The 19,529-nt window shown below is 38.5% G+C and overlaps 2 protein-coding genes across 6 annotated transcripts in view; one reads left to right on the top strand and one right to left on the bottom strand.

Moving 5' to 3' along the window:
* The window catches only part of TOGARAM1 (TOG array regulator of axonemal microtubules 1), a 114,161-nt gene that overhangs the window by 55,486 nt on the left and 39,146 nt on the right, over positions 1-19,529 (top strand). For all 5 annotated transcript variants that reach the window (XM_050795809.1, XM_050795808.1, XM_050795807.1 and 2 more), the window contains 4 exons: positions 7,647-7,745; positions 9,463-9,638; positions 10,342-10,495; positions 14,714-14,867. In XM_050795809.1, the coding sequence (XP_050651766.1) occupies positions 7,647-7,745; positions 9,463-9,638; positions 10,342-10,495; positions 14,714-14,867 (583 nt within the window). The remainder of the gene's footprint in view (positions 1-7,646; positions 7,746-9,462; positions 9,639-10,341; positions 10,496-14,713; positions 14,868-19,529) is intronic.
* The window catches only part of KLHL28 (kelch like family member 28), a 119,714-nt gene that overhangs the window by 94,932 nt on the left and 5,253 nt on the right, over positions 1-19,529 (bottom strand). The gene's annotated exons all lie outside the window — the stretch shown is intronic.

Here is a 19,529-nt window from a genome sequence, read left to right as displayed (position 1 = left end):
GTGCACCTATAATCTAAAATATGTAAGTAAATAAAAAGCTGTTATGTGCTTAGCAGCTGTGGTCATTATAAGGTCAACTTCTGTACTATGTTATTTCTGATCTTTTTTTCTTTTTTGAGACAGTCTTGTCTGTTGCTCAGGCTAGAGTGCAGTGGCGCAGTCTTAGCTCACTGCAGCCTCCACCTCATGGGTTCAAGTGATTCTCATGCCTCAGCCACCCTAGTAACTGGGATTACAGGTGCATGCCACCGTGCCTGGCTAATTTCTTGTTTTAGTAGAGACAGGGTTTCACCATGTTGGCCAGACTGGTCTCGAACTCCTGGCCTCAAGTGATCTACCTGCCTTGGCATCCCAAAGTGCTGGGACTACAGGTGTGAGGCACCACACCTAGCCTGCCATTTCTGATTATCTTAAATTATGTATGAACAGGCAGTCAGGCATTTTAGGACATGAATATTTTTTGTGGACGTAACTCAAATTGAGTAAGATGGAACTTGATTAAAAACTTTTTTGGTAAATTTCTGAAAATTTAGTCTGTGATATAATTTAGTACTATTCTATTTGGTAGCAATAAGTTGTTCATTGTTTTATAAAAGAGAATAAGATTTTTCCATATTTATTTACATGTTTTATTTCCCATGTAAAGAAAATCAAAGACAAAAAAAATGCTTTTCTTCTTAAAAGTAACTCGTACCTTCATATAATTTTTTATTTCTTTTTTTTAATTGCTTTGAAATAACTGTTGAATATGTTCATTCACTGCTAGTGGCTTCCTTTTTTAGATGGCAGAATCATAAACATATTTATATCTTTTAGCCAGCAGTTAATTCTACTCCATAAAATTACATCACACTCACACATCCAACTCTGAACCAAGTATTTACTAAATCTGTCTTGGCAACAAGAACAAATACGTTGAAAACCAAATTTAACTTTCTTCCCAGACTCATTTCTCTTCCTTTGTTGTCCATTTTTATTAGTAGCATTACCATTTTCCCAGTTATGGAGGCTTAAAGCATTACAGTTATTTTTTGTCTATTTCTCTTTACCTTCCAAGTTTAGGAGGTGGCTTACCCTATTATTTACTCTCAGTCTAACTTAATGTATCTGCTGCCACAGTTGTAATTTGGGCCCTCTTTACCACTTCCCTGGGTAATTACAAATCTTTCTGGTAAGGCTTCCCTCTTATTTTCATTCCTCTTAAATCCAGGCTTCATAATCTTCCAGAATTGTCTTTCTAAAATACAGTCATTATCTCTTCCTTACTCAAAACCTTGATTAACACATAAAACTAACCCCCGGAAAAAACAAAAACCTTGAGTGCTTCTGTTTTCTTTCTTTTTTTTTCTTATTTTTATTTTTTGCAGTTGCAAGATTTAATAGAGTGAAAACAGAACTCCCATACAAAGGGAGGGGACCCAGGGAGGGTAGCCGTTACCAGCTCGAATGCCTGGGTTTATGTCCTGATCAATGCCCATCCCGCTGTGCTCTCAGGTGATAGATGATTGGCTATTTCTTTACCTCCTGTTTTTGCCTCATTAGCATTTTAGTGAGCTCTCTTTACTACCTGATTGGTTGGGTGTGAGCTGAGTTGCAAGCCCTGTGATTAAGACGGATGCAGTTACCTTCTGAGCTAGGCTTAGGGATTCTTAGTCAGCCTAGGAAATCCAGCTAGTCCTTTCTCTCAGTACCCCCTCTCAACGGGAAAACCCAAGTGCTGTTGGGGAGGTTGGCTGACGACCACTCTAACTGCTTCCTGCTGAATTGGGGCGTAGTAGGGGTTTTGCAGTTGAGATTTCCTCGGGAGGGGTGCCTTCGATGTCACCAACATTGGAGCATGGGCTAGCAGGCCGGTCCAGGGGTTCACGGTATATCTTAGTCATGGACTGCATCTGGGGCTCCATTTGAAGAACCATTTGTAGCTTTATAGCTTCAATTCTGGAAGAGACAAACTTAACGAGGAGGTTAAAGATACAGGGTCCAAAGAGGAGTAACAATATTATAGCTGCTAGAGGTCTTAAGAAGGGGAGAATCCAGGGCATCCATTGGCTGAGGAGGCCCCAGGGTCAGGTGTTTTGAAGCTCCTCTACTCTACGTTGTATTTGATCTCGAATTTCTTTACCTTCCCAGCGATGATTCTGGATTGATTAACATAATAACAGCATTCTTCCCCTAAAAATAAACAGGTTCCCCCTCTTTCGGCGGTTAGCAAGTCTAAAAGCTCTTCGATTTTGAAGGACTACTGCTGCTAGGGAGTTAAGCTGATCTTGCAAGGTGACCAGGGAGTCGGCAACCTGTTCCATGTCACCATTTAGTTCTTGAGATAGTTTGTAGTAGAACTGAGTAGAGGTTGTGATACTGCCAATGCCAGTACCTAGTCCGCCTAGCACTCCTGTTCCGTTAACAAAAGGAAGAATGGATACTGTTGTTGCGGGGCTTAGGTACAACATAATTGTATAAATCTTGTTCAGTGTAGATGGTCATAGGCGCACTAAGAATGAGAGGAAGCGCATAGATTCCAAAGAGCCATTCAAACAACGATAGGCTGAGGTACCACAGACAAAAAATACTCCTGAGGGTAGGCAGACTATTCGTGTGGGAGGAGTTACCCACCTGATGCATTGGGAGTTGGTTGTGTCTATAGTATTGCTAAATTTTACACAGGAGAGGTTTGAGGTATGGGTTATTTCCAGATTGGAAACAAGAGGTCCTACTAAAACGGAAGTGGTGTTTATTTCTGTGCTGAAGTTGTTCCATTGTTCAGGTGCAGGGATTGAAATGTATGACCTGAAGTGCAGGGGGAGGCACATTCAACAGTTAGTAGGGTTTTGGGCCGAGGCCTCATGGAGCCCAGTGAGGATGGTATTAAATAGGCTTACCAGGCGAGTATGGGTATTGAGGGTTTCATGTAGTTTTGAGAGATCTAGTCCTTTGTAGGGGTAGGGGTGCTATGTACCCGGGTCAGCTGGGAGATTACTTCCTTTACATGTTTTTCTCTTGCCTGATCTTGAACTCCACCTCCATCAGACATACCGGTATGGGTGAAGTAAGTCCAACAGACAGTGGCTCTGAGTCCTCCAGGACAACTAGGATTAATTGTTTTCCCTGTCCAATAATGAGTATTTGCATGCATGCAAAGAGTGGCAGAGTTACAGCAGTTTCGGGGCATATGGGTGTGGGCGGTGAAGGTGGGGTTTCTCTTAGGTAAACTCCTATACGATGGGGCATCAATATTTCCGGAAAGCTGCATTCTCCATAGAAACTCTTGGTAAGGGGAGCTACTGGTCATACAGTGGCGTGGAGAGGGTGCAGTGAGAGTGAAAGGGGGTAAGATAACAGTAAGGAGAAAAATATGATAAGGGAGGGCCATGGGGATTTACAATTTTCATTACTTCCCTCACGGTTGTTGCTTGAAGACCAGGCGCAGATTCTCTAGAGGTTCACAGGAATAGCTAGCGTTGTCTGCTGGATTTTTGGGTTCTTTTGGCAGTATCCAGGGTTTGACTCGAGTGTGATGTATCCAAGACTCCACGTTAGCCACTTTAACCACGATTGGGGTAGATGAAATGACTAGGTATGGTCCTTCCCAGGATGTGTCTAGGGATGGGGAATTAGAGGGAAGGGACTTGACTAATACCATGCCACCAGGGTGGAATAATTCCTTTCCCTCTTCTCGGGGACAGGCTCCTTGTAATATTTTAAGAACTTGTTGATATTTGGCTAAGGAGGTGATGTCTGCAACTAAGTTGACTGTCTCTCAGTCAAGCACAAGTTCATTGGTTAGGAAAGGCCGTCCATACAGCATTTCGTATGGGCTAAGTCCTGCTTTTTGGGGACAGTTTCGGATTCTTAGCAAGGCTATAGGCAGCAGAGCAGGCCATGCGAGGTGGGTTTCCTGGGTTAGCTTTTTTAGATGTCCTTTGAGTGTTTCATTCATTTTCTCGACCTTCCCTGAGGATTGTGGCCTCCAGGCACAGTGTAAGTGATATTGTATACCTAACACCTGGGATACTCCCTGGGTTACTGTAGCCTTGAAAGCGGGGCCATTGTTACTCTGTAAGCCTCAGGGAGGTTGGAATCTGGGAATTATTTCATGAAACTAGTGCCGTTATTACCTCTTGGGTCTTTTCTGTCCTACAGCGGAAGGCCTCTGCCCAACCAGTGAAAGTATCTACCCAGACTAGTAGATACTGAAATCCCTGAGATTTGGGCATGTGGGTAAAATCTAGTTGCCAGTCTTCTCCTGCGTAATGGCCTGTTCTTTGTTCTCCTGAAGGAGCTTGGCGATAAGGCAGGGGATTATTTCTTTGGCACACTTCACGGGCCCTGACTACCTGCTTGATAGTTTTGAAAAGGCCTGGTCCAATAAATAATGATTTGGCCATCTGATGGGTGCTATCAATGCCTAAGTGAAAGGTTTGGTGAAGGGTTTTAAGTAATTTCCATTGGTTAGCTGCAGGCAAAAGTACTTTTCCTTCTTCGGTGGCTAGCCATCTTGAGGGGAGGAAACTATGTCCTCCTGAGGTTCCCCATTCTATTTATTCTTCTGAGTACTGGGGCTTGGTTTCCCAGAGGGGATTACCCCATACCAGGGGCCCTTCTGTAAGCATTTCTAATGGAGGGTCCTGTCTTGCGGCTCTTTGTGCTTCAATATCCGCTTGACGGTTCCCTTCTATTTCCCTTCCCTTTCCTTTCTGATGACTCCGGCAGTGTAAGACTGCCACCTCTTTAGGTTTCTGTACCGCCAATAATAATCTCCTAATGGCTTCCTGATGTTTGATAGGTGTTCCCTCGGAAGTTAGGAATTCCCTTTCTCTCCATATTGCTGCATGGGCATGGAGGACTAGGTAAGCATACTTAGAGTCTGTATATATGTTTACCCTTTTTCCTTCTCCTAATTCTAGTGCCTGATTAGTTTTGCCAGCTGAGTACTAGGCCCTGGAGTGAGGGGATTACTTTCAAGTATTCCATTATCACTGACCACTGCATACCCCACTTTTGGAAGTCCTTTTTCTACAAAGGAACTTCCATCAGTATACAAGTTGAGGTCGGGATCAGTCAAGGGAACCTCTGGAAGCTCCCTTCAAGCGGCATACGTTTGAGCAATTACTTGTTGACAGTTGTGTTCTATCTTTTCTTCATTGTCTGAAAGAAATGTGGCTGGGTTAAGAGTTGCACAAGTGCGCAGTTGCAGCACTGACCCTTCAAGTAATAGAGCCTGATATTGATATTGATACCTGATATTGTTGTCTGACAACCACAAGTCTCCTTTAGCAGTGAGAATGCCGTTCACATCATGAGATGTCCACACAGTAAGATCTCTTCCCTGTATTATTTTAACTGCTTCAGATACTAAGACTGCTAATGCTGCCACTACCCGTAAAGAATGAGGCCAACCCTTTGCCACTACATCAATTTCCTTACTCAGGTGTGCCACAGGTTGCAAGCTTGTCCCTTGGACCTGTGTAAGGACCCCTAGAGCTGTTCAGTTTTTCTGTGACACATAAAGAAAAGTCTTGCCCTGTTGGCAAGCTTAACACGAGCGGTTCTCTGTTTTCTGCAGAACAAAGTTCCTACTCCGTGGCATAACTTTTTTTTTTTTTTTTTAAGATGGAGTCTCACTCTTGTCACCCAGGCTGGAGTGCAATGGCGCAATCTCAGCTGACTGCAACCTCTGCCTTTCAGGTTCAAGTGATTCTCCTGCCTCAGCCTCCTGAGTAGCTGGGGTTACAGGCATGTACCACCACACCCAGCGAATTTTTGTATTTTTAGTAGAGAAGGTGTTTCACCATATTGGCCAGACTGGTCTTGAACTCCTGACCTCAGGTGATCTGCCCACCTCAGCCCCGCAAAGTACTGGGATTACAGGCACGAGCCACCACGTCTGGCCCCATAGCATAACTTTTAAGATCCTTAATAATCTTGCATCAGCTTCATTTCATTTTATATTACCTCTTACTATTTTTCTCTTCATGCCCTATGCTCTCACACTTTTAATATTAGTTTTCTTAATTTCTATGTGGAGGACCTAGGTGCCCTTTCCTAATTGTAATGGTCCATATCATGTCTGCTGTCTCAATTAATGAATTGAGACAGTGGAGGGTGCTTGAAGTATTAGCAAACTAGATTCCATGATTTACTATTTACTCTCTCTGTATTTGAATTAGATGAAAGTATTATAACAAAGAAAAAATATGTAATGATATTTGTGTGTGAAGAAGCCTTTAAACATATTTTTCTATATATTTTAGAATTGAGACGTAATGAACAATATTTCTTTCAACATTTCTTTAAGAAAAAATAGTGTAAAAAATAAAAATATATTAAAAATGGTTAATGACAGCTTCTTTTATAAATGAAAAACTCCTTGGAGATAACATGTCCTTTATATTTTTTTCTGACGAGACTTGTCTAACCATTTGTTTCTTGATAGTTTATGTTTGTGTAATTTTATGTTTGTGTGAACTGTTGAGCAAATTATTCCATTTACTAAGATTTTTTTCTCTTTGTCACAGAACACATTTTTGGGCTAACCGTGTTTCTGTTAGTTGATGTGTGCTGTATAAGTGTGTACTAATTTTGATTATTCCATACTAAAGAAGAAATACATGAAAAATGGTCATTTACGTGGATTTCTTTCTTTAATCTTTGCCATTTTCACATAAAGCCAGGTTGCTATTACCATTAGCAGTTAACAAAACAATCTATCTTCTGCTTAATTTTTAAAAATCAATTATTTCATTGAATTTACTACTGTTTAACTGCTTTTCTTTCGTAAAACCTAAAGTAATATATATTTCTCTTTTCTTTTTTTGCCTTGATACATTCATCTAACATATATTTATGGAATACCTGGTATGTGCCAAACACTATACTAGACTCTGGGAAAGAAAAATCATCAAAACTAGACATAGATCCTATTTCCATGGAACTAAAGAGTGTAAATAAAGAATCAGAAACTAAGATAAAAGTTAACCTAGAAAAGTACAGGTTGCTATGACATTGACCTGATCTATTTTCTGATGTCAGTGGATTTCCTTTTTGATTACCCTTTTGTTGCCTGATTATCATGCTGTGATAATTCACTTGTATGCCTCTCACACCTCACCCTGACATGTAAACTCCTTAAGGAAAGGAAGGGGCCGGGCATGGTAGTTCACGCTTCTAATACCAGCACTTTGGGAGGCTGAGGTGGGCGGATCATGAAGTCAGGAGTTCGAGACCAGCCTGACCAACATGGTGAAACCCTGTCTCTACTAACAATACAAAAATTAGCTGAGCATAGTGGTGCACACCTGTAATCCCAGCTACTCAGTAGATTGAGGCAGGAGAATCGCTTGAACCCAGGAGGCGGAGGTGGTGGTGAGCCAAGATCGCACCACTGCACTCCAGCCTGGGCGACAGAGCAAGACTCCATCTCAAAAAAAAAAAAAAAGGAAAGGTTTATTTTCTCTCTAGTGCCTAGTCCATTCTAGTATTGCAGTTACAAACATTTATAATGAAATAATGACTTAATGAACATGTATGAATAAATGGTAAATTATTTGTATGAAATAAATTTTCAGTTTTAAAAGACCATGTTACAATATCCTAAGATACTACATAATAAGCAAATATTTTTAAGTATTTGTTTTGGGTTTTTTTAGGATTTACAGGGTCATCATCAAATCCACAGCAAATTTCCAGTTTTGACTTCATATCCACAAAGACTTTATCAGAAGACTCAGTAGTAGTTGTTGGAAAAGGTATTTCAAAGTTATTTCACTTCTTAATTATATGTATTCACCATATAGAAGCAAAGCCTATCAATAAGGAATAGAAAAGAATTTGATTCAAGTGTTGAGCGGAACTTCTTTTTACAAATGTATTACACGATCTTCATTAAAAGAATTAGAAGTGAATACTTACCTTCACGTTTCTATCTTCTAAGGAAACTAGTAAATTCATGTCATTAATTTTCAGAGGGATGTATTATGTGACTGCTGCAGTTTAGGTACTTCTAAGACAGTTTTAGGATAGCTTACTTAGTTTTAGCATAGTTTAAATTCAAATAGCCCTTATTTATCAGCTTAATAATCAATGTAATTATCTCCCATACAAAATCTAGACAAGTGAAAATTAAACTCCCATTATATATTTTAAGGGGGCTAAGGGACCTTGAACAAAATTATTGCAAGTATCCTTTAAAGCTATTTTCTATTTTAATTGAAAACTAGAATGTAGTGGTATACATTGAGGGGATGCATCTTATTTTTGTTCAATATGATGAAATAGAATAAAAGTCTTGAAAATTTTTTCCTAACTTCGTAGCTTGATAGTCTCATTAAGTTATTTTATTTATTTATTTTCTTTTTGAGACGGAGTCTCGCTCTATCACCCAGGCTGGAGTGCAGTGGCCGGATCTCAGCTCACTGCAAGCTCCGCCTCCCAGGTTTACACTATTCTCCTGCCTCAGCCTCCCAAGTAGCTGGGACTACAGGCGCCCGCCACCTCGCCTGGCTAGCTTTTTGTATTTTTTAGTAGAGATGGGGTTTCACCGTGTTAGCCAGGATGGTCTCGATCTCCTGACCTCGTGATCCGCCCGTCTTGGCCTCCCAAAGTGTTGGGATTACAGGCTTGAGCCACCGCACCTGGCCCATTAAGTTATTTTAAAACCCTCCTCAGATTGGCTACAGCTTACTCTTGTAAACTTATTTTCTGTTATTCCTTTATTTGCCCAACCAAGCTCATTTATTCGCTCCACATAAATGCTTTATAAACATTCAACTCTGCATGTAAACATCACCATCTCATAGATTTCTCTCTCTCCTTTACTTTATACAGATCCTTCCTGTCTTCAAATCCCAGCTCAAATTCTTGCTCCTTGAAACCATCTTAAACACCCAACTGCCAGGCGCAGTGGCTCACTCCTGTAATCCCCATACTTTGGGAGGCCCAGGCGGGCAGATTACTTGAACTCAAGAGTTCAAGGCCAGCCTGGACAACATGGCAAAACCCCATCTCTACCAAAAAAAAAAAAAATTAGGCAGGCCTGGTACTGTGCGTCTGTAGTCCTAGCTACTCAGGAGGCTGAGGTGGGAGTATTGCTTCAGCTTGGGAGGTGGAGGTTGCAGTGAGCCGAGATTGTGCTATTGCATTCCAGCCTGGGTGACAGAGAGAGACTATCTTGAAACAAACAAACAAACAAACAGAAAACAAAAACAGCTCACAGCAACCTTTTCTTTATGTGTGCTTACCACTTGTAATATGCAGCTCTCACTTATTATCATGAACTGCCTTCTGGCACCTCTTATATTATTGCCCTGTTAGGGTATTTGTTTTTATATTTTATAATTATTTAGCAGTTTTTCTTATTAATTGTGTTGTTTGATTCTTGAAGGCAAGAACCTTACCTTAAACTGTGTTATCTAGATTACCATTACATAATTAGTTAATGACTATTTGGTGGTTGGTTGATTTCAGGCGTATTTGGAAGTTTAAGTTCAGCACCAGCAACCTGCAGCCAATCAGTGATATCTTCTGTGGAAAATGGGGATACATTTTCAATTAAACAAAGTATTGAACCACCATCAGGGATTTATGGAAGATCAGTCCAGCAAAATATTTCATCATATCTTGATGTTGAGAATGAAAAAGATGTAAGGTTATTTGCTAATTATTAGAATAAATTTAAGCTTACAGTATGTCATTGTTTTGTGTATATCAGATGTGGGGTGGTGAAAGTATTTCGATTAAAATTTTAAAAACCTTAGTACAGTTGAAATTTTGAGCCTTGGCAATGTGGCAAAACCCTGTCTCCAGGAAAAATACAAAAATTGGCCAGAAAAAATACAAAAATTAGTCACAGAAAGTAGAGAGCCTATTTTCTCTAGAAAAAATACAAAAATGTAGCCATAGCCATGCGTGCCTGTGGGCCCAGCTACTTGGGAGGCTAAGGTAGGAGGATCACTGGAGCTCGGACGGTCAAGGTTGCAGTGAGTCATGATTGCGCCACTGTACTCCAGCCTGGGCAACACAGTGAAACTGTCTCAAGGGGGGCAAAAAAAAAAGAAAGAAATTTTGATCCTTAATCATTTAAATAATAGATTATCCACCCTTCCCACTTAATAAAGGCATTCTCATTCTGGGGATAAAGTATGTAATATACTTTTTATTCTCTGTGTACTTTATATTTTACGTGTACTATATATACATATATATGTATGTATATATTCCGTTTTCTAGGATACACTTAAGTAGTGAAAGACTAATATCCTCAGAGACAAATTAGTTATCTGAGACAAAGATATTTTAAATATCAAACTCCCTGAATATTTTCAGATTTTCAACTTTTTCATGCAGGCTAAAGTTTCTATTTCAAAATCTACTTGTAACAAGATGAGACAAAAGAGAAAAGAAGAGAAAGAACTGTTTCACAATAAAGATTGTGAAAAGAAGGAAAAAAATTCCTGGGAACGAATGAAACATACAGGAACTGAGAAAATGGCATCTGAAGGTAAGTGGAATTTAAGTTTTGGTATTTTTTTTTTTCTAGTAATAGTCTAAAGCTGATGAAATGAGGTTTCACTGGGGGTAATATATGACTAAGAATGAAATATCTTATATAACACTGAAATTTGCAAGACCCACAGTTTCTGTTTTAATTATATATAACTATTAAAATAATATGCTTTCTCATAAAAAGAAAAATGATTGTGTTTCTCCCTTCTAGATTTAGATATTTTTGGAGATGAGGTGGGGCTATCAAAAAATAAGAGTTCTCTTTAAGAAAACATTGCCTTCAGCCCTCCATTGAAAGGGTCCTGTTTAAAATGATCACTATCTTTAGTGTTTTCAGATTCAGATAGGTCACTTATTTAGATGTAAAGAATAAAGTCACAAATGCTTGTTAAGCTGAAGAGACCACATGTGGTCCAGTGCATTTGTGCCAGAAAGAGTACTGAACTGGGAGCCAATAGACAGACCTGGCTTCTTAAGTTTCAGTTGTGCCTTTAATTAACTTTGTGACCTGGAAGCCGGCCTCAGTTTTCTGCCCCTGTGAATATCTTAATTATCTCAAAGGTCCAGATTATCTCAAGGATCTCTTCTATACTCCCTGGAAATATTCCTGTTTTGCTGAGGAGTGGTATCCCATTTTATAGCAGATAACTGAGATGGTGAAACTGGTTTATATTACATCATGATCCAAAAAGGTCATTGCATTTGTCATTTATTCAGTCTATCCTTGAGTACCTACAATGTTTTGTGCTCAGTCAAGAATAGGCTCTATGTTTCCTGGTGTTGTTTTTTAAAATATTGAATACATGTTAGCTATAGTAGCAACGAGGAAAAATCAGATGTTGAAATAAAAAATCATGTGAACTATAATACACATTAACTATTATTGCTTAATTACTGTTTTGTTTAATATTATTAAGAAACTGTGAAATGTAATAAATACTCTTAAAGTTATGTTGCATCTGAAGTCTAGATAGCAACAAAATGCTCAAGAAGGTTACAAAAAATACTCTAAATTTAACAGACAGTATACTTCTCTTGAAGGTAAAAATAAAAAAAAGATTTAACCTAAATTAATATCTGAGGTTTTTCCTAGCTTTTATTTCCATTATAATACAAGAAGTGGAGAAAACTGTATTTTGAAAGCTATTAATTGTTGAGAGTATGCCTGATGAGAGGTGTTAGCCTGTAACATTGTGGCTAAAGATGTCCCTAAAACCCATTAAATGTAGGTGTTTGTGAAACTTAAGCCTCTTAGCATTCTCACATAATTCACTATTTGTTATTGTCATAAAATTCAGGGAGAGAAAAACCCACGAAACTTCCTACCTAACTTAGCTAGTGTGAAGAGTAGAAATAGAAGTACAAATATTACAAATAGTAATAAATCATAAATTTGGGGGTATTCATTCTTGATGGATCAACTAATTTTGTGATTTTTGCCTATAATGTAGGCTTTAAAGATTGGGTTTCTGAGAAGTATAAGGAGAGTACCACTTTGAAGTCATCCTTATATTTGAAAATAAGAATATGCTTACACAATTATTATGTTGATCAGCTCAAAGTATAGCTGTTTAGCTCTATTTGTGGTTATGAACATATTAGCAGAAATAATTTTTAATAGCTAAATTCTAATTGGATATGTCTCCAGTTAAGAAACTTTCTATCAGTTCACTGCTTCTCAAAGTGTGTTTCACAGACTGTGTGAACTGTTTGTTACTCATCTATGATAACATACATACAGACAATATTTAGCTTCTAGAAACTATTTTAACAATTTGACAGTGCCACAACACTTTTATTGTACTTTATAAAAGAATCAATCTGCAACACAGTGAAAGTTTTTGTTTTGTTTTGTTTTGCTTTTTTTGAGATGGGGTCTTTTCTGTCAACCAGGCTGGAGTGCAGTGGTGCAGTCTTGGTTCACTGCCACCTCTATCTCTCGGGTTCAAGCGATTCTTCTGCCTCAGCCTTCCGAGTAGCTGGGACTACAGGTGTGCACCACCATGCCAGGCTAATTTTTGTATTTTTAGTAGAGATGGGGTTTCACTATGTTGGACAGGCTAGTCTCGAACTCCTGACCTCGTTATCCGCTCACCTCAGCCTCCCAAAGTGCTGGGATTACATGTGTGAACCACTGCACCCGGCCAACAGTGGAAGTTTTTTTTTTTTTAAAAACTTCATTTGAGCATCACTACTTTCAATTGATATTCTATACACCTACTTTTTCAAGATAACATTCTTCAGATGAAAACAAAATAAAGATAGGTGATAGTACTTCATATTGTTATAATCTCAAGGTTGAAAATTTGGTGTTTATCTGTATATCTTTCTAATGAGTTATTGTTTCATGAGAGTGGGAATGGATTAGATATATTAAGGGAATTCTTAAAACTTCCACGTTCGTTTCTTCATCTGTAATGTCTGAATAATAATTATTACATAGGGTTGTTGAATGAATTAAATTAGATAGTATAAATGAAGGACATAGCACAATACCAGGGAAGATAATAAATGATAATAGTGCTATTTTTTTATTTGCTATTCTTTCAGGATTGGGATATTCCAAAGCTGGAGGATTTTATTTATACATGTTAGTCTTAGATATGAAACCTAAAGAGGGTCCATCTGAACCATCAAAAAAAAAAGTGAAAGGGGTCTATTATATAATTGGGATATCATCTTCCTCACATAACAAAAACTGGTACTGATTCATCGCTATAGTAATTTAAGGCATCATATTTTACCTTTTTACTTTTTGTGTTAGATATGTGATAAAGTTTTCGAAAGCAGAGATTCTGTCTTATACCTCTTTATAGAAGATCACAGGTAATGGTGGCCGTAGATCTAAGTCCTGCCTCTGCCACTCATTAGCAATGGAACCTTAAGTAAATTTCTTAGTCTCTGTAAAACGCAATTATTTTCTCAGCTGCAAATAAAGATAGTTAGAATGCCTACCTCAACTTTGTTGAGATAATTAAATGCAGTAAAGTTTGCAAAGCATTTATCCCAAGGTCTGGTGCATAGTATTTAATAAATGTCAGCTAATATCATTAACACCTTGTTGCCTTTGGATTTTAAATGACCAACTCTGAATATGTAATTAGTATGCAACATCAAGTGAAATTTCTTATATTTGTGATTTCAGGTAACGTTTTGTCACAGATAGCATGGTTAATAAATAATTTTTGATGATAGTTATTTTCTAGTGACTAATATTTCCTTTCTAAAAGTAACTCTTAATATGGAAAAAGAGCCAGTAAATCTTCCTACTTATAAAAGCCCATTCTATTTGACCCTTTTCTTTTTAATATCTCCACTGCATGTGTCTCGCATTATACAGTGCTCTCAAGGATATTATCCTGAGCACTCAAAGAGGATGATTTATGTTCTCAACTTATAGTACAGTGCCTTACATCTGGAAAATGCTTGGTCAATGTCTTATTACAGAAGAAACATCATTCTTATTACTACACATGGTCTTAGAATTTGTAATAGGCCACTAATTCTATATCAATAGAGAAAATCAACTAGAATTCTACATACAGATGCCATGAACCTTCATCTTCACTTCTCAGTTATGAAACAGGTATATATCCACATTTTTACAAAATGGGATCATACTGCTTCTTTGACTTTTAGCTGTTAAAATAAAGCCAGACGTTGTTATGACTCATGACTGAAAAACTACTTATATTTTTATTAAATATAATTTGTTAATAATTTTGCATATAAAAAGTAAAGTTTTCAATAGTTTTGGTTTCTGGGTACTGTAATTTTCCTCAAGACTAAACTAATAGTACTACGTTTCCATAATAAATGTTCATCACAACTGTAGTCAGAATAATGTTTGTATCCTTTGTATGAAGGTCTTCTTGGCCGGGCATGGTGGCTCACGCCTGTAATCCCAGCACTTTGGGAGGCTGAGGCGGATGGACTGTTTGAGGCCAGGAGTTCAAGATCAGCTTGACCAACATGGTGAAACCCTGTCTCTACTAAAAATACAAAAATTAGCCGGGCATGGTGGTGCGCGCCAGTAGTCCCAGCTACTTGGGAGGCTGAGGCAGGAGAATCGCTTGAACCAGGTGGCAGAGGTTGCAGTGAGCTGAGATTGCACTACTGCACCCTAGCCTGGGCAACAGAGCGACACTCCATCTCAAAAAGATAAACATTTGTAAAAAAAGGTTCTCTCATAGTTTAATATATTTTGTTTTAGGTGAAACATCTACTGGAGTCATTTCACAGTATAAAGAAAGGATGCCTTCTGTCACTCATAGTCCAGAAATAATGGATCTATCAGAACTACGACCATTCTCTAAACCAGAAATAGCACTGACAGAAGCCCTGAGGCTTTTGGCTGATGAGGATTGGTAAGTTCACCATCCTTAACTTAAAACTAAGCAGAGTTCTAAAGCTTTCTGTAAATATTTAATTAAAAATCTTGAAACACATTTTCTATTAAAATAACTTTAGAAACGATTATTTAGTTCTTAGGCATCAGAGTCTTTTCAGCTTATTAATGTAGCTGAACTCTGGTCCTAATAGTACTTTATTACCAGTTGTGTTATAACTTACATGCCATAAGAATATAATTTAGCTTTATTATGGATTATGTAAACCCTTTGATAACGGGTTACAAATTTCACCGTTTCTCAAAGTATGTCTCTGTGAAATATAATTTTTAGTTGTCCTGGAAATACCTACCTGCTCTTATTGCAGTTATAGCAGCCACCCAACCAGCCCAGCCAATAACTCAAGGGAGACAAAAGACAGTGGCAATGTGCATCCCACGTGTTTCAGCAGGAGCGTCCACTTACTGCCTTTGTCTCATTTCCTCCCTTGTTCCTTCAATATCTCTCATTGTCCCCATCTTATACCTCTTCATCAGTTTTGCCTCTGTTCTAGAGCATATTCATCAAGTTTCAAATGTGCCATAATATCTCCTATTTTTTAAAAACCTCCAGGCTGGGCACGGTGGCTCATGCCTGTAATCCTAGCACTTTGGGAGGCCGAGGTGGGCGGATCATGAGGTCAAGAGTTCAAGACCAGCCTGGCCAACATAGTGAAACCCCATCTCTACTAAAAATAGAAAAAAATTAGCCAGGCATGGTGGCGGCGCCTGTAGTCCCACCTACTTGGGAGGCTGAGGCAGGAGAATTGCTTGAACCCAGGAGGTGGAGGTTGCAGTGAGCCGAGACTGGGCAGCTGCACTCCAGCCTGGGCAACACAGTGAAACTCTGTCTCAAAAAAAAAAATAGAAGTTCTGCAGAATTTAATCCACTGGCATTCTCTTTGTACATTGATTTTGTAGCTCAAGGGCAGTCTTTTTCTGGCGATCTTTTTCTGTAAAGATCCAGGTAATAGGTATTTTAGACTTTGCGGGGCAGATGCCTCTGTTGCAGATACTGAACTCTGTTGTGCAAAAGCAGCCTTAAAACAGTATCTAAACAAATGGGCATAGCTGTGTTTCTATAAAACTTTACTTATAAAACATATGAAAACTTTACTCATTAAAAAAATCTGATGGAGCCAGATTTGGCCCATGAGCCATAGTTTGCCAATCCCTTCTTAAATTATTTCATTCAGTCTCACAGCTTTAAATTCCATCTAAACTCTGATATTTCATCAATGTGTATCTGTATCCCTGGTATCATTTTGAGCTCTAGACTCAAAAAGAAGTAATCCAACAGCCAACTTGGCCCTTTCACTTAGATCCCAGTAGACATCTTAAATTTAACATATCCAGAAAAGAAATCCTGAACTTCTTCCTGCCAACATGGATTAACAGGACTGTATTGGCCTTCATACATGAAAGATCTAATAAAATTATACAAAATATATGAAACAATAGTTTTCAAGGGCCGGGCACAGTGGCTCATGCCTGTAATCTCAGCACTTTGGGAGGCCAAATCACTTGAGGTCAGGAGTTCAAGTCCAGCCTGGCTAACCCTGTCTCTACTGAAAAACGCAAAAAATCAGCTGGGGTATGGTGGTGCACGTCTGTAGTACCAGCCACTTGGGAGGCTGAGACACAAGAATCGCTTGAACCTGGGAGGCAGAGGTTGCAGTGAGCCGAGATCGTGTCACTGCACTCCAGTATGGACTACAGAGTGAGACTCCATCTCAAAAACAAAGAAACAGCAACAACAAAAAACAATAGTTTTCAAGATACTCTTCACCAGGCTATGGAAAGATCTCTGAGAGACAGGAAACAAACCAGGTGAGCCCTACAATTACCCAGCTTGCTTTCTGGAGAGAGTTTCCAGATTGCAGCTAAAGGAGGGAAAAACAGGCAGATAGCAGCAGATATGGACATGGTGCTGAGAGTTTGAGGAGGCCATGGTGACTAGACTTTGCAGGACAGAGTGCCAGATAGAGCTCCACAGACAGCTCCAGAGATCATAAGAGGATTTTATTCAAATGATAGCAGACAATGGGTCGGTGCCTGCGTGTAAATATATTTCCTGAGACCAGAACAAGAACCACTCAAAAGAGTTACAAGGAACAATGTCAGGAGCATATACAATGTTAATAATACTTCCTGTTCCCACCGGCAGAGAGGAAAAGTTCATAATTCACAGAGCATTGGGTAGAATACTCAGAGAGAGTTTTGCTCCATAGTGTAGTAAAATAAACCATAGACTGAATATTTGGTTCTCACCTAACGAAGTTTAAAAGCAAGGCCTAAGAGGATCAAACATTTGTTCCTTATTTGAAATATGTTTTCAAATAACTATATCCCAGAACAAAGCTGAAGAATATTTATAGGAATACAAAAATAGCTAAAGTAAATTTATAATGTTTGGCATCCAATAAGAAATTACCAGGCATGCAGAGAAGCAGGAAAATATAACCAATAGTGAGAAGGAAAAAAGCCAACAAGTGAAACCAATGCAAAAATGACACAGATGATAGAATTAGTAGACAAAGACATTGTAACTGTAACAATTGCATGCATTAACGAGGCTAGAGGAAAGGTTGAGCAAGTAAAGAGACATTTTATATATATAAGAAACCCAAAACTAATGTCTACAGATGAAAGCTATAATGTCTGAGATCAGAAATACACTGGATGAGATTAATAGGTTAGATATTCCAGAATAAAAGATGAGTGAAGTTGAAGACGTAACCATTGAAACTATTCAAAATGAAACAATGTAGGCTGGCCAATATGGCAAAATCCTGTCTCTACCAAAAATATAGAAATTAGCCAGTTGTGGTGATGCACACCTGTAGTCCCAGCTACTGGGGCGACTGGGGCAGGAGAATCACTTAAACCCGGGAGGCAGAGATTGCAGTGAACTGAGATTGTACCACTGCACCCCAACCTGGGCAACAGGGTGAGAGTCTGTCTCAAGGAAAAAAAAAAAAAATATTCAAAATGAAAGTGAGAGAAACAAGACTGAAAAAAAAGTCCAGAAAATCTGTCAATTGTGGGACAACTTCAAGTTATGTGTAATTGGAGTTACCAGACAGAGAAGGAGACAGAAAAGAATATGTGCAGAAAAAAAATGGACACAATTTGTTCAAATTTGATGAAAACTGTAAACTCAGAGATCTAGGAAGTTCAATGAACACCAAACACAAGAAACATGAAAAGAAATATTTCAAAGGAGATATAATCAAAAGGCCTAAAATTAGGGATGGAGAAAATCTTAAAAATAGCTGGGGGCAAGACATTACATATAGAACAAAGATCAGACTACTTATCAAATACACTGCAAACCAAAAAACAGTTCAGTGAGATATTTACAGTACTGAAAGGAAAAACAAACTGTCAATCTAGAATTCTATATCCAATGAAAATATCTTTCAAAAATAAAAGTAGTGGACCGGGCATGGTGGCTCACACTTGTAATCCCAGCACTTTATGAGGCTGAGCCAGGAGGATTACTTGAGCCCAAAAGTTCAAGACCAGCCTTTGCAATATAGCAAGACCTCATCTCTAGAAAAAAAAAATTAAAAATCTGGATGCAGTGATGTGTTGCTGTAGTCCTGGCTACTCAGGAGGCTGAGGCAGAAGGATCACCTGAATCCAGGGGTTTGAGGCTGCAGTGAGCTGTGATTGTGCCACTACAGTCCAGCCTGGGCAACAGAGTGAAACCTTGTCTCTTAAAAAAAAAAAAGTTTTAAAAGAAGCAAAATGTCTGACATTTTGATACAAAGGCCCAAAGGGAAGACCTGGGAGTGTTGCTTTACCATTCTTACATATGAAATGGTATATATCACTTCAAGGTAGACCGATAAGTAACCAGTAAAATAACACAAAAGTTTTGTTGGGAAGGCAACAAAGGAGATAAAATGTAACTATAAAAATAATTATAAAGAAAAGATGGGACAAATAGAAAACAAACAGCAAGATGATAGACTTAAACCCAATCATCTAATCACATTAAATGTAGATGAACGAAACACCCTAGTGAGATTAGATTAAAAAGCAAGACTCAACTATATGCTGCCTATAAGAAATTCGTTTAAATATATAGGTACAAATAAGTTAAAAGTAGAGATGCAAAAAGATAATACCATGCTAACACTAATCAAAAGATAGATTATGTGGCTTTATTAATATCAAAGTATATTTCAAAGCAAAGAATATTAATGAGAGTATTTATTTTATATTGTTATGTAACAAATTGCCACAAACTCAATGGATTCAAACCACACAAATTGATTAACTGTCAGTTTTCTGGGTCAAGAGATCAGATACAAGTTAACTCAACTCTTTGCTCAGGATATCACTAGGGTGAAATCAAAGTGTCAGCCAGGGATGCGATCTCATCTTTCAATTTTCTTAGAAGCTCATTGGAAAAATTGTCTTCCTTTTAGATGTGCAATGGAGGTTTTCATTTTTGTATTAGTCCATTTTCATGCTGCTGATAAAGACATATCCAAGACTGAGAAGAGGTTTAATTGGACTTACAGTTCCACATGACTGAGGAGGCCTCAGAATCATGGCGGGAGGCAAAAGGCACTTCTTACATGGTGGCAGCAAGAGAAAATGAAGCAAAAGTGGAAACCCCTGATAAACC

This window comes from Macaca thibetana, chromosome 7 (genome assembly GCF_024542745.1).
Source record: "Macaca thibetana thibetana isolate TM-01 chromosome 7, ASM2454274v1, whole genome shotgun sequence".
Taxonomy (NCBI): Eukaryota; Metazoa; Chordata; class Mammalia; order Primates; family Cercopithecidae; genus Macaca; species Macaca thibetana.
This window is presented reverse-complemented; position numbering and strand designations above follow the sequence as displayed.